Source organism: Macrotis lagotis, chromosome 1 (genome assembly GCF_037893015.1).
Source record: "Macrotis lagotis isolate mMagLag1 chromosome 1, bilby.v1.9.chrom.fasta, whole genome shotgun sequence".
Taxonomy (NCBI): domain Eukaryota; kingdom Metazoa; phylum Chordata; class Mammalia; order Peramelemorphia; family Peramelidae; genus Macrotis; species Macrotis lagotis.
This window is the reverse complement of record NC_133658.1, coordinates 239,129,631-239,141,997: the sequence shown is the minus strand read 5'-3', so window position 1 is coordinate 239,141,997 and position 12,367 is coordinate 239,129,631. Positions and strand designations below refer to the sequence as shown.

At 38.5% G+C, this 12,367-nt stretch overlaps 2 protein-coding genes across 5 annotated transcripts in view; one reads left to right on the top strand and one right to left on the bottom strand.

The window, feature by feature from the left end:
- RBKS (ribokinase) overlaps positions 1 to 575 on the bottom strand; it is a 132,204-nt gene extending 131,629 nt beyond the window's left edge. The window contains exon 1 of the mRNA XM_074209809.1: positions 160 to 575. Within this exon, the coding sequence (XP_074065910.1) occupies positions 160 to 236 (77 nt within the window). The 5' untranslated portion in view covers positions 237 to 575. The remainder of the gene's footprint in view (positions 1 to 159) is intronic.
- A 30-nt stretch (positions 576 to 605) lies between these two features.
- Positions 606 to 12,367, top strand: part of BABAM2 (BRISC and BRCA1 A complex member 2) — a 546,733-nt gene continuing 534,971 nt past the window's right edge. Inside the window, exons 1-2 of one of the 4 annotated variants that reach the window (XM_074209807.1) lie at positions 606 to 711; positions 6,967 to 7,107. In XM_074209807.1, the coding sequence (XP_074065908.1) occupies positions 6,980 to 7,107 (128 nt within the window). In that variant the 5' untranslated portion in view covers positions 606 to 711; positions 6,967 to 6,979. Of the gene's footprint in view, positions 712 to 861; positions 1,256 to 1,316; positions 1,338 to 6,966; positions 7,108 to 12,367 lie in introns of those variants that run through there. The other 3 variants (XM_074209805.1, XM_074209806.1, XM_074209808.1) reach the window with 3 other exon arrangements.

Genomic DNA, 12,367 nt, shown 5'->3' with positions numbered 1-12,367 from the left:
CTGGAGTCACGTGCATGGGCTCTCCCCGCTCTTCCCGCCCAGACTTGGCGCCCCCCGAGCCGGGGCACGCCAAGGGCACGTCCCCGGGAGGACCCACGAGTCAGTGCCCGAGCACCGGCTGGAGGCCGGCCCGGGCGGCGGCGACCCCGCGGCACTAACCTGACCAGGTCGGTCATGCAGGAGCCCACCACCACCACGGCCGAGTCGGCTCGGAGCCCCTCCGCGCGGCCTGCCATAGTGCGCCCCAACCAGGCCGGCGGCTTCGCCTCCACCTCTGCCCTTTGCCCTTTGCCCTCCAGCCGGACTCCGAGGGGAGGGCCTTTCCCGTCCCGCTCCCCGCCCCCAGCCGCCCGGCGGGCAGCGTGCCAAGTGGCTGAAACAAAGCGGTCCTGCGGCTGCGCCAGTCGGCTCCCGCGGGGCTTGGCTGCCCCGGCCCGCCCCTCGCTCCCCCTGGGGCCCTCTGGGAGGCTGTCCGCTTAGCGGGCTATCCGAGGGGACAGACTGGGGTGCGGGAGGGGCACTTTGAGGCGCCGACTCGCCGCCCCACCCGCGCCGCCTCCGGGGTTTTCCCCACCTCCGGGAGCGCGCCCGTCGCCGGGCCGGGGGCGGGCGGCGGCGGCGGGAGCGCGCACGCCGCGGACGGCGCTGCGCCTCGCGGGCGGGGGCGCGCGCCTGGTCGCCGGTGTCCGCGTCTGTCGGCTGTAGCGGCAGGTACTCCGCGTGGGGCTGGGGGGCGGGCGGGGGGACGCGGCCCTGAGCGGGGGGCGGCAGGTCGGGGGTCGGGGGGCGCCGCCTCTCGTCCCGAGCGAGCCCCCGGGCCTCCCGGGCGCCTCCCCTCCCTCCTCCCCACCCCCCCGCGCGACATTTCCCCTCGGGCCGAGCCCACCGGGCCCACGCCCCGGCTCGCTTTTAGGCCCGAGCGGCCGCAGGCCCGCCCCGAGCCCGGCTCGGGGACACCTGTGCGGGCGAAGACGACGGCCCCGGGGCGGCGAAGGCCTGGGCCGGGAGCCAGGAGGACCCGGGTGCGAATCCCGCCGCAGACACCCAGCGGCCGGGCGCCCCCGCGCGACGCTGCCGTGGCCAGAAGCCAAGAGGAGGCGGAAACCGCGTGGCCGAGCCTGGAAACGCGCAAGAAGTGGACCAGGCTCATGTGCGCCCTGCCCACTGGCAGCCCGCCCTCGGAGAGCCATTTAGAGCCCTTGAGTTCTAAACCTGGGACTGGGCCCAGATTCCAAAGCACTTTGCCAGCCATAAGGTGCTATGTAAACACCAGCCATCATTCATTTCTCATTATTTGTGGAACTGAATTACATTGCCATTTCAGAGTCACCTTTAAGGTACCCTGGAGAGGGAACAGTTCATTTTTTCCCCTTCCTCCAGACAGGGTTTCCTCCCATGCCCTTTGCCGAGTTGAGGAATAAGTACACTCTCCTCCCGGGGCTGTGCATGATGTTTCAGTGATTAAGCACATGTCCTTTCCCTTCATCTTTTTACTTTCTCTGGCTTTGATATAGCATAGCATAAGTGAGTTGACTTTTGGGACCAACATGGGCCTCATAACTCAATCGCTCGGAACAGTTGATGATGATCAGCTACTGTCTGATTTCTGTATGCAGTGGCTCCTTTCCCGTTCATTTGCAAGGCCTAGTTAGCCCTAAAATGGCCTTAGACCATGGAAATAGTATAGACAATTCTTGCATTGCATAAGTGGATCTTTCCACAGGCTTCTATATAAAACAATTTTTACCTAATATGGTTTTGCTAGCTGAATGGGGGATCACTTGAACCTGGTTGAGAATAGAGAAATTGAGAGCAGGAGGTAAAATGTATGGACCAGTCTTGTAGGGACTTGGATACAGACAGGAGAAGATGGCAGACACATAGAGCAGAGATAGGCACACAAGATAGGGCAGAAGATAGAGACACTATGGGGCGGACTAATAGGTTTCAAGCCAATCCCTAATTGTCGGTGGTGGTGAGATTTCTCCTTCTGCTTCATTTGGAAGTTTGTTGTTTTTTTTTTTGGTGGAGGGAATGGAAGACCAGAGTACTAACTGGAGAGAGAGCAAAACATTGTATGCTAAATTTACCATTGGATTTTTCTTTCCTTTTTTTGGAATGCAAAATTTTTTCAGAATTCTTTATGAAGTCAGATTTACCTAAAGGGTTTTCTGTTCTATTTACTGTCATCTCCCTGCTTTAGATGGAAGGCAACTTTAACTGAAGTGCATTGCAAAAATGGATATTTTACTATAAGTTTACAAACCATAGGCCAGCGAACTTCAATTCTTATGAAGATTTTTAGAATAATCATTAAAGATATTAGTTGGTAAATATCTAGAAAAGGAATCAGCAATTACAGAGCCATCATGGCTTCATCAAGACCAAGTAATGGAAGACTAAACTAATTTCCATTTTGATTTGATTACTAATCTAGTAGAATAGGAGAATTCTATGGATATAGTTGAATTCGATTTTATCTGAAGTTTTGATATCATACCGTTATTCTGGAGAAAGGGATGATTATGTATGGATTAGAATACACAATCAGATAGTTTCAGATTGTGTTGGATTGCTTGACTTCAAGGAGTCATTAATGGTTCCATGTGCACATGGCAGGAGGTCTTCAGTGGTGTATTCTAGAGAACTTTGCTTGGCCTTGTGCTGCTTAATATTTTTATCAATGACTTGAATTAAGCCATCTTGTCAGATTTGCAGTTGACACAAAGCTAGTAGGGATAGCTGTCTCAGTGAATGGCAATGTTAAGAGCTAAAGACATTGTCAGACCAGAGTATTGGGTTGAATCTCATAAGATACAATCCAGTAGGAATAGATGCATTTGAATTCCAAAAATCATAGACCATGCCTATTTAAATGAAGAAAGTCAACCATGTTCACTCCTTAACATAAATCAAGAAACAACATTAATTTTAAGATCTTTTTTAATTTGGTAAAAACCTAAATTTATAACTTGATTTTTGTAGGAATTTGGAGTATAACAAATTGTTTAAGTAAAAATATTTCACTGTTATAAATGTAGGATAGTGGAACAACTTGAAAGTATTTAGCATTTGTTGTTCTATTCCTGTATCTTGTTCATTTTCTAAGTTGATCTTATGCTAATTTTTACTTCACATTCTTTGTGGAGTATTAGGAATGTTTAGAGCATTGTGGGGAAATCGGGTAAGGAAATGTTACAAAATTGTTATATGTCAAGCAGTGGGTAATCACATGTGAGATTGATTACCTTTTTAGTTTACAATACATATTTCACTACTTTTTGTTATTGATACTCTTTACATTTTTACAGTTTGGTTAGGGAAATTTTACTGCTTAGTTTCATTCAACAACATTGAAAGAGAAATTTCCATTTATATCCTTCATTACAATTCCAGTTCCAGTTCCAATCTTTGGAAAACGTGTGTAACCCACCTACTTGAAAGGGGGAACTAGGGTGATATGTTGGTGGGAAACAATATCTAGTTTCTGGGTGGGATTAAAAGAATTCCCCTGTTTTTCACTTCTAAAGAGGGAATGAATGGCACCTGTAGAATAAGGGACAAGGTGTGCTTATGTATGAGTAGATGCCCTCAATAATAATGTAGCTTACATTTATTTAACATGTTAAAATGTCCTTTACATATGTTATCACATTTGATTTTTCCAATAACTGACATAAGAAGTACTTGCATTATTGACTCATTTTTGCAAATGAAAAAACTGAGACTCAAAGAGGGTAAGGATCTTACCTAAGGTTACATAGCTAGTGAATGACAGGGCTGTAGCTTCTCAAACCCAGCTCTTCTGACTCTTTGTCCTCCTTGAAGACATGAATTATATATTAGCTTTTCTAGATATTTAGCATAGTGCCTGGCACCTAGTAAACGACTAATAAATTTATTTATTTATCTATCTATCTATCTATCTATCTATTATTTATTTATTTATTTATTTTGGTTTTTGCGAGGCAAATGGGGTTAAGTGGCTTTCCCAAGACCATACAGCTAGGTCATTGTTAAGTGTCTTGAGACTGGATTTGAACCCAGGTACTTCTGACTTCAGGGCCCGTGCTTTATCCATTGCTCCTGCTAGCTACCCCATCAACCTAATAAACTTATTGACTGACTTTCTGTTACAAATACCATGATCACCTCTCTTTTTGGAAAATTCACTTTGGCATCTCTCCTGTGGTAAATGAAGACTCATTTTTAAAGTGTTTATTATGGAGAAATGCCTATGAAACTTCTGTAATGAATTCTTTGTATAGATCTTAGAATTTGAAGTGGGAGAGAATCTTAGTGATTACTTAATCTCACTTGTCATTTCACAGATTATATTGAAACCCAAATTAGAATGGAACATTGCTTGTCACATTCTTTCTGTCTTGTACCTTACTAGAAATGTGATTTAGAGCTATTAGTTATTTTGAAGTAATGTGTTCATTTTAAATGTTCTCCCTTGCCCACTTAATAGTATTTTATTTTTTCCCCTACCACTTGTAAAGATAGTTTTCAACTTTGTTTTTATAAGATTTTGAGTTCCAAACTTATTTCCCTTTCTCCCTTTCCAAGACAGCAAGAAATCGGATGGAGGTTCTAAGTGAAAATCCTATTTATCATATTTCCACCTTAATGATTTTGTGGAAGAAGAATCAGAACAAAAGGGAGAAACCACAAGAAATAAAAAATTTTAAAATGTAAAATAGGATATTTCAATTTATGTTCACGTTACATAGTTCTTTTTCTGAATGTGGATAGCATTTTCCATCTCAAGTCTTTGGAATTTTCTTGGATCATTGTATTGCTGAGAAGAGTTAAGTCTATCATAGTTGATCATTGCACAATGCTATTATTACTGTGGGCAGTGTTCTGGTTCTGCTCACTTCACTCAGCATTAGTTCATATAAGTCTTTCCAGGTTTTTCTGAAATCTGCCTCTCAAACCTTTCTTATAGCACAATAGTATTACATTCAAATGCCAAAAGTTATTAAGCCAGCTTGTTTAGTTGGATCAGTTTGCAACTCTACCAACATTGCCTTTAATGTTCCAATTTTCTCACATATTCTCCAACATTTATCATTTCCCTTTTCTGCAATATTAGTCAATCTGATAGGTCTGAGGTGGTACCTCAGAGTTGTTTTGATTGCATGTCTCTAATCAATAGTGATTTAGAACATTTTTTCATATGCTTGTAAATAGTTTTAATTTCTTTATCTGAAAACTGCCTGTTCATATCCTTTGACCATTTATCAAATGGGGAATGACTTGTACTCGTATAAAGTTGATTCAGTTCTATGTTTTAGAAATGAGATCTTTATCAGAAAAGCAGGCTGCAAAAATTGTTTCCCAGCTTTCTGCTTTCCTTCTATGAAATGTTTTTTGTTTATGAAATATGATTGTCCATGTAGGAACTGTTAAAATGCATTCATAATCTACTCCATGATCTCTGCAGGATTTATTCAATGGTTGCTTTTGTACTTTTACTTAAAAAAAAAATCTCTGGAGGTAGTTAGATGGCGCAGCGGATAGAGTACTGGCCCTGGAGTCAGGAGGACCTGAGTTCAAATTTGGCCTCAGACACTTAATAATTGTCTAGTTGTATGACCTTGGGCAAGTCACTTAAAAATTCCATTGCCTTAAATAAATAAAACTTTAAAAAAAATCACTTGTTAAATAAATTTGGACAACTAATTTAACTCTGCCTTTAAGTTGGAAGGTAGAGTAGCACATCTTTTAATATTTAGTAGTAATGTAAAGTCTAGTTATTAAATGGAAGAAGAGTAGAATTATATTCTGTCATTCCTTCTTGTCTTTGGGAAGCAGTGGAATATCTGTTTTGAGCAGCCAATGGAGTACTTTTTGATCTTGGAAGGTTCTTTGAGAAGTCAGAAAAAATAGTGTGATCTTAGAACCACTGAGTTGATTCATGTTGGGGGAAGGGAGTAAGCATTTATTAGACTTAAGTATTTTCACATATATTAGGTAATTTTTCAATCAGTAAACATTTTTTAACACTTGCTGAGGACTGTACTAGATATTAAAGATACAAAGACAACAGTGAGACAGTTCCTACCCTCAAGAGACTGAGGATTTTCTTCAGGGAAAACAGTATTCACAAAAGTAAATGCAGTATTATGTGTGTGTGTATATATCTGTATATGAATATATATATAGATATAGATATCTCGATATCTCAATATATGTGTGTATTTACATGTACACATATTTAAACATACACATATATGTAAGTTTGGGAGGAAGGCATTTGAGATTAGGGAGACAGGACTCTTGATTATTTTCTTGTGTTTTGCACTCTACTTTGTATTATATGTTTATATGACTTATTCCCCTTACTGGAATGCAAATAATGCTTTGCTTATAGTGAACACTTAGGGCTTTTAGTGGATGGTGCCAGGTGATGTTTTTATAGAGTAGAGCTCTTAAGTGTTTGCTCATTAATGAAGGAAACTATTTTCTAACTATGGTAGGTAGTGAAATAAAAACTGTGGGCCATTTTCACACCAATATAAGGGCTGATTAGGAGGTCATATGGGATAGTAGAAGCATACCTGAAGTCAGAAGACCTAGGTTTAGGTAACAGCCTTGTTACTCACTAGATATTTTATATTGTATAATTGTATATTGTATACTGCATAAATCCTTTAATCTCTTTGAGCCTGATTTTCTTTATCAGTAGAGTGGCGATTATACTTGCTATACTCATTTATTGTACAAATGAATTATTAATTATATATCCTTGTATTTGAAAATTTCCATAGTAATACAAAAATGGACAAAGAACAAATACATTGAAATTATCTTTTTGTGTGTGTGTGTTGCCTTTGTGGGAGATGAGATTTGAACATCAGAGAATACACTGAATATATATTTTACAAGGATCTCAAAAACTGTATAGAATGTGAGGTTTGCTATGCTTGACCAAAATTTCTTTACTTTTCCTTACAGAGATCAAGCTAAAATGTCCCCTGAAATAGCCTTGAACAGGATTTCTCCATTGCTTTCTCCATTTATATCCAGTGTGGTCAGAAATGGAAAAGTAGGACTGGATGCTACAAACTGTTTGAGGATAACTGATCTGAAGTCTGGGTATGTATCAGAAGTAGTTACATTTAGGATTAAGAAGCCCTTCTCATAACTTTTCTTAAGGTCATATATATTTTGTATACAGTCAGTCTATTGTAAATATTTGTTGATTCATTTAGCTTTTATGTGGTTTTTGATATCTAATTTTTGAGATTCTCCTATTTATATTTTAGGCCACAGTGTTGTCATTTTTATGTCATATGCAGTGGAGTGGGGGGATTAAGTGTGGCTTTCATTAATGTGTGAATTTTTTCCTAAAGGTCTTAGATTTAGTGTTGGAAGGGAGTGATGGAAGTCATCTTCCTATTGAAGAGAAAAATCTGACTTAGAGAGCTTACTACCTGAATGGCCTCATGGAAAGTCACATAACATAAATAAGTAGGGAGTAGGAATTTGAAGCTAGGGACTCCTGAGTAGGAATTTGGAACTAGGGGCTCCTGATAGCAAATCTAGTACTCTTTCCAGGAGACCAGAGACTGGCAAACTATGACCTATAAGCCATATCTGGCATGCTACTTGTTTTTTGTATGGCTCATGAACTAAGATTGATTTTTATGTTTTCTAGTATCAGAACAGAGTATTTATTGTCTGTGCTTACATGCTATAAAGGTAGGGTTGAATAATTGTGACATAGACCACATATGACATTGTATGGGATAAAAATCCACTTTAAAAAATATAGAGACGCCTCTGAGCAAAAAAGAAAGTTTATTTTGGCTTTTCTCAAGAAAAGGGCACACTCCAAGTCTCACAAAGGTAGGGAAGATCAAGGAGCTGCCCCGAATTGACAGTCAAGACAGATTATATGGCCTAACGCGATCCCCTCCTTCTTATTGTCCCGCTCTGTCAACTCATTGGTTAGTCTTCAGAGTTACATTCTACTTGTAAAAATCTACCCCAGCAACAAAGAAAAGAATGAAAAGTTTTCATAAAATATTACCTCATCATCCAGATGATGAGAATAACCTTCAGGATTATAACTATCTTATTGAAGTAACAATCTACTTAACATCAAACAAGAGTAATCTTATGAGCTTTGTTGGAATGCAAGGTTTTTCTCATGGGAACAGCTTACCGTTCTCCCAGTTAAGATAGTTTTATCATCAAATAGGTGACTAACTAAAAATGCAAGGTCTCTCTGGAAATAGTCCACTATTTCCCCCCTTTCAGAATTGGGAGGGTGCTTGGCTTGGAATGCATGGTGTCTCTCTCCCTCTTTCTTCTAAGAATAGTCTTTCTTTTTAGGTTTTTGCAAGGCAAACAGGGTTAAGTGGCTTGCCCAAGGCCACAACTAGGTAATTATTAAGTGTCTGAGACTGGATTTGAACACAGGTACTCCTGACTCCAAGTCTGGTGCTTTATCCACTACACCATCTAGGCGCCCCTTAAAGGAACTTCTGAAAACAACATCTTATCAGGCAGATTCTTATTTTTATCATTAGACCATAAAATTCTAAAGCTATTAAAATTCACATTTTGCCTTACTCAGTGTCACATTGATATACATATTTTACTTTAACAAAAATACAACTTCCATAATTGTTCATCTCACAAGTGAATATATTGAAAATTATCAAGTTAACTTGAGCTTATAATATTTACATTAGGTGACCATCTTTGTACAAAGAGTATCCAGCAAGCGATGAATAGCCTTAATCTCTTGCTCCTCATTAAAATAATAACTCAAGTATCCTTAATTAAAATAGATTCTTCTTCCCAAAATGTTTCTTTCTTCTTCTTCTTTTTTTTTTTTTTTTGGTAAGGCAATGGGGGTTAAGTGGCTTGCCCAAGGCCACGCAGCTAGGTAGTTATTAAGTGTCTGAGGCCGGATTTGAACTCAGGTACTCCTGACTCCAGGGCCGGTGCTCTATCTACTGTGCCACTTAGCTGCCCCCCAAAATGTTTTTCTTAACTAAGCTATAGGTGATTCTTCTCCTGATATACTCAACTGATTGACATTGCCTTTTCAAAGTAGAACTTGAAACTGCTACTGCACAGAAGTCTATCTTGAGATTATATAACTTTCTTTATTCTTCTTACCTAAATATCCTTTTCCTAGCACAAAATAAAACAAAAGAACCTTAATTCTTCTCAAAACATATAGCTAACAGCAGAGGTTAAAACCACATGCTCAGGGTGGCTAGGTGGCACAGTGGATAGAGCACCAACCCTGGAGTCAGGAGTACCTGAGTTCAAATCCGGCCTCAGACACTTAATAACTACCTAGCTGCGTGGCCTTGGGCAAGCCACTTAACCCCATTGCCTTGCAAAAACTAAAAAAAAAAACAAAACAAAAAAAACAAAACAAAAAAAACCACATGCTTGCCTCTCTAGCTATTAAACTCCACTCGACCTAAAATTTCTATATCAGAATGAATTTTAGCAATTTACTATAAAGTTCTGGGACATCAAAGGAAAATTCCTTTATAGATATAATTTTGAGTATCAGTTTCTAAGCAGAGGCCATGTGGATAGTCAGATGCCTTAAGTCAAATTTTAGATTTATTTGGTGAGACATTCAAATGTCACATTTGGAGAAGTCAAGTCAAAAGCATCCAACTTCAGGTTGCACCAAAAAGTCGCCCCTTTGCCTTTTTCTCCCAATACATCTGCCACCTGTGGAGTGTCCAAGCCTCCTTCGGACTTCCAGACTTCAAGAGAGCATTGACTCAACAGCACTTCCTTTGCTGATCATACCCGATGTCAGAGACAAAACAAAAGCCAATTACAAGGCCCATGATCTAAAATAATTATTCCATCTAATTAGATTTCCAAGTGAATCCACTTCACAAGGACTAAATGCTAATTCTAATCTGGATTTTGGGGGGGGGCGTCACAATCAGCCCCCTTCCCTACACATAACATCACCTATATCTACTCTGAGTGCTCCTTTCATCAGAATACATTAAATAAAGTGACTTTCTAAAATGCAATCAAGTTCCCCCAGCATCTGGAGTATTCCTTTACATACCAAAAAAACCCTAACTTCTCACAAATATGTTTCATCATTCAACTAAAAGGTCTATCCTCCTGGTGGCACTAGCTTCTGCATACCCACAACCCTTTGAAATCATATCTGTTTTATTTCTGGATGAAGATGATATATTAGGGGCCTCTAACTAGCCTGCTGTAATAAAATAAATAAACACCTCCTTTGGTTAGGAAATAACTCTTAAGAATTCTCACATAACAATTAGCCAGAGATTGTCACCAAAAAAAAATCACAAATTATTATCACTATTTTCTTTCCCATGTTGCTCGGGTGCTTTTACTTCAAAGCAAACAACTACAACTTTGAGATTATAAATGTATATATTTACACATATACATATTACCACAAAAATTCCAATTATATATATATATGCATATATATATACATATATAAAATTGCAAGTTCTTATGCAGACAATTCTCTGTAATAAACCTGTTTAATTTTTAGCCATGTTTGAAATACAGATTATTACTTTGCAGAATTCATTCAACCTGTTAGAATATCTTAAAAGGGTCTCTAAATTTAGCAAAATAGTAATAAGTGTAACACATTAAAAACTAGATTTCACAAAACAATCTTTTCACTGTTACATTTATACCTGGACAGTTCTAGAGCAAGGTCCAACACATCATTTAAAATTTCAGGGAACCCAGAGGGTCATGACCTTTGATAATTTCCCTCATTATCCCTCCAAAGCAATCAATCATTAATTCTAGGTTTGAACATATTACAGTAAAATAGTTTATATTTCCAAAGATAGATCATATGTTTGATAACACTATTCAATATTTTATTTGTTGATAAGTCATCTGATTAGGGTTACATAATTTTTAATTTGTTAATCATTTTCCAAAGCCCGTCACATTTATGCAACATTACTGGAAAGGGTATCTTGCAGTTACACTATCCTTCTGAATCTGTATTTAATGTGGGGGAAGAAATCTGCAATTTTACTTTTTTTAAAATTTAAACATTAAATCCTTAACCTACATGAAACAGAAAGTTTTCATGCTGACATCTCCTCTTAAAGCAAAAAAAAAAACAACAGGTTCTCTTAAAGTTAACCTTATAATATCTTTTGCATACAAACCTCTTCTAAATTTATCTCTTCTTCCAAATACATTTATATTTTCAAGACAAAGAAAATATTCTCCATGAATGTAGTCTTATACATATGATAATTTCAAAAGCCCAATGTACACTTTTTACCTATGCTAGTGTTACATTTACATATATAATGACTTCTTCTTAAATAACTGATAATAAATAAGCTACATTGATCTTACATATAGATATTCCCTTTTATAAACATGAGAAGAAACAACAAAACAAAGCCTTTCACAAATTATCTGGGCCAAAAACCTGTTGGCAAGTTATTCTCTAGTTTTCTCATAACAAATCTTTAAAAATGTGATAGGTTAAATTTCAATATATTCATTGTTCATAAATCTTAACACAATCTTAAATTCTCAAAAAAAAGTTGTTTAAATCTGTTCTTATACAAAGTTTACTACTTTTTCACTATGTATTTCAGTTTCATATGTATTCCCTTTACTCCCTAGAATTTTGCAACACAGAAAAATTCTTAAGTCCAGTTGTTGCTAAAAATCCCTTTTTATAATTACAAGATTTTCTTTATACTTCTCTTAAATTCCAAAAGTCATGTTCAAAGTAATCTTAAATCATTTTCTTTTTCAAAGTCCCCCAAAAGTTTGCAAATTCTTTTTATCTTTAGTGCAATCCTAACTTCTCAGTGCTCTAACTTATAAGACTTCTATCCTTATTGACCAACATTTCTTAATATTGGAACATTTTATGTGCTGGGAATTGGAGATTCTCCTCAATTTGAGATATTAAAGGAATACGTACTAATTCTTTACCTTTACTGTTTATCATTCCTCACTCACCATCCATGAACTATACCACAAACATATTTCGAATCAGTGTTTCCCGAATCCCTTTGTTTAGTAATTCTAAAGTTTGATTAAGAGCACACTCACAGTCTATCCTGACAGTAGTTTTGGCAGACTGCTTGCCTCCACCAAGGCCATTCTGTCCCTATCTAATACAGCATTTCCATTAATTTTTTTTCCTCCTATGACTCATAAAATGTTAAACAACAAAAAAGAACCAAATCCGTTTTTTACACAAACCCCTTTAATTCAGTTTACATGTATCTTCAGATTACTTTGTGTAAAAGATGAACACATTATAGAATCAATAATAACAAAATAAAAAAGTTAACATTTACCTAGCAATTGCTTTCATATC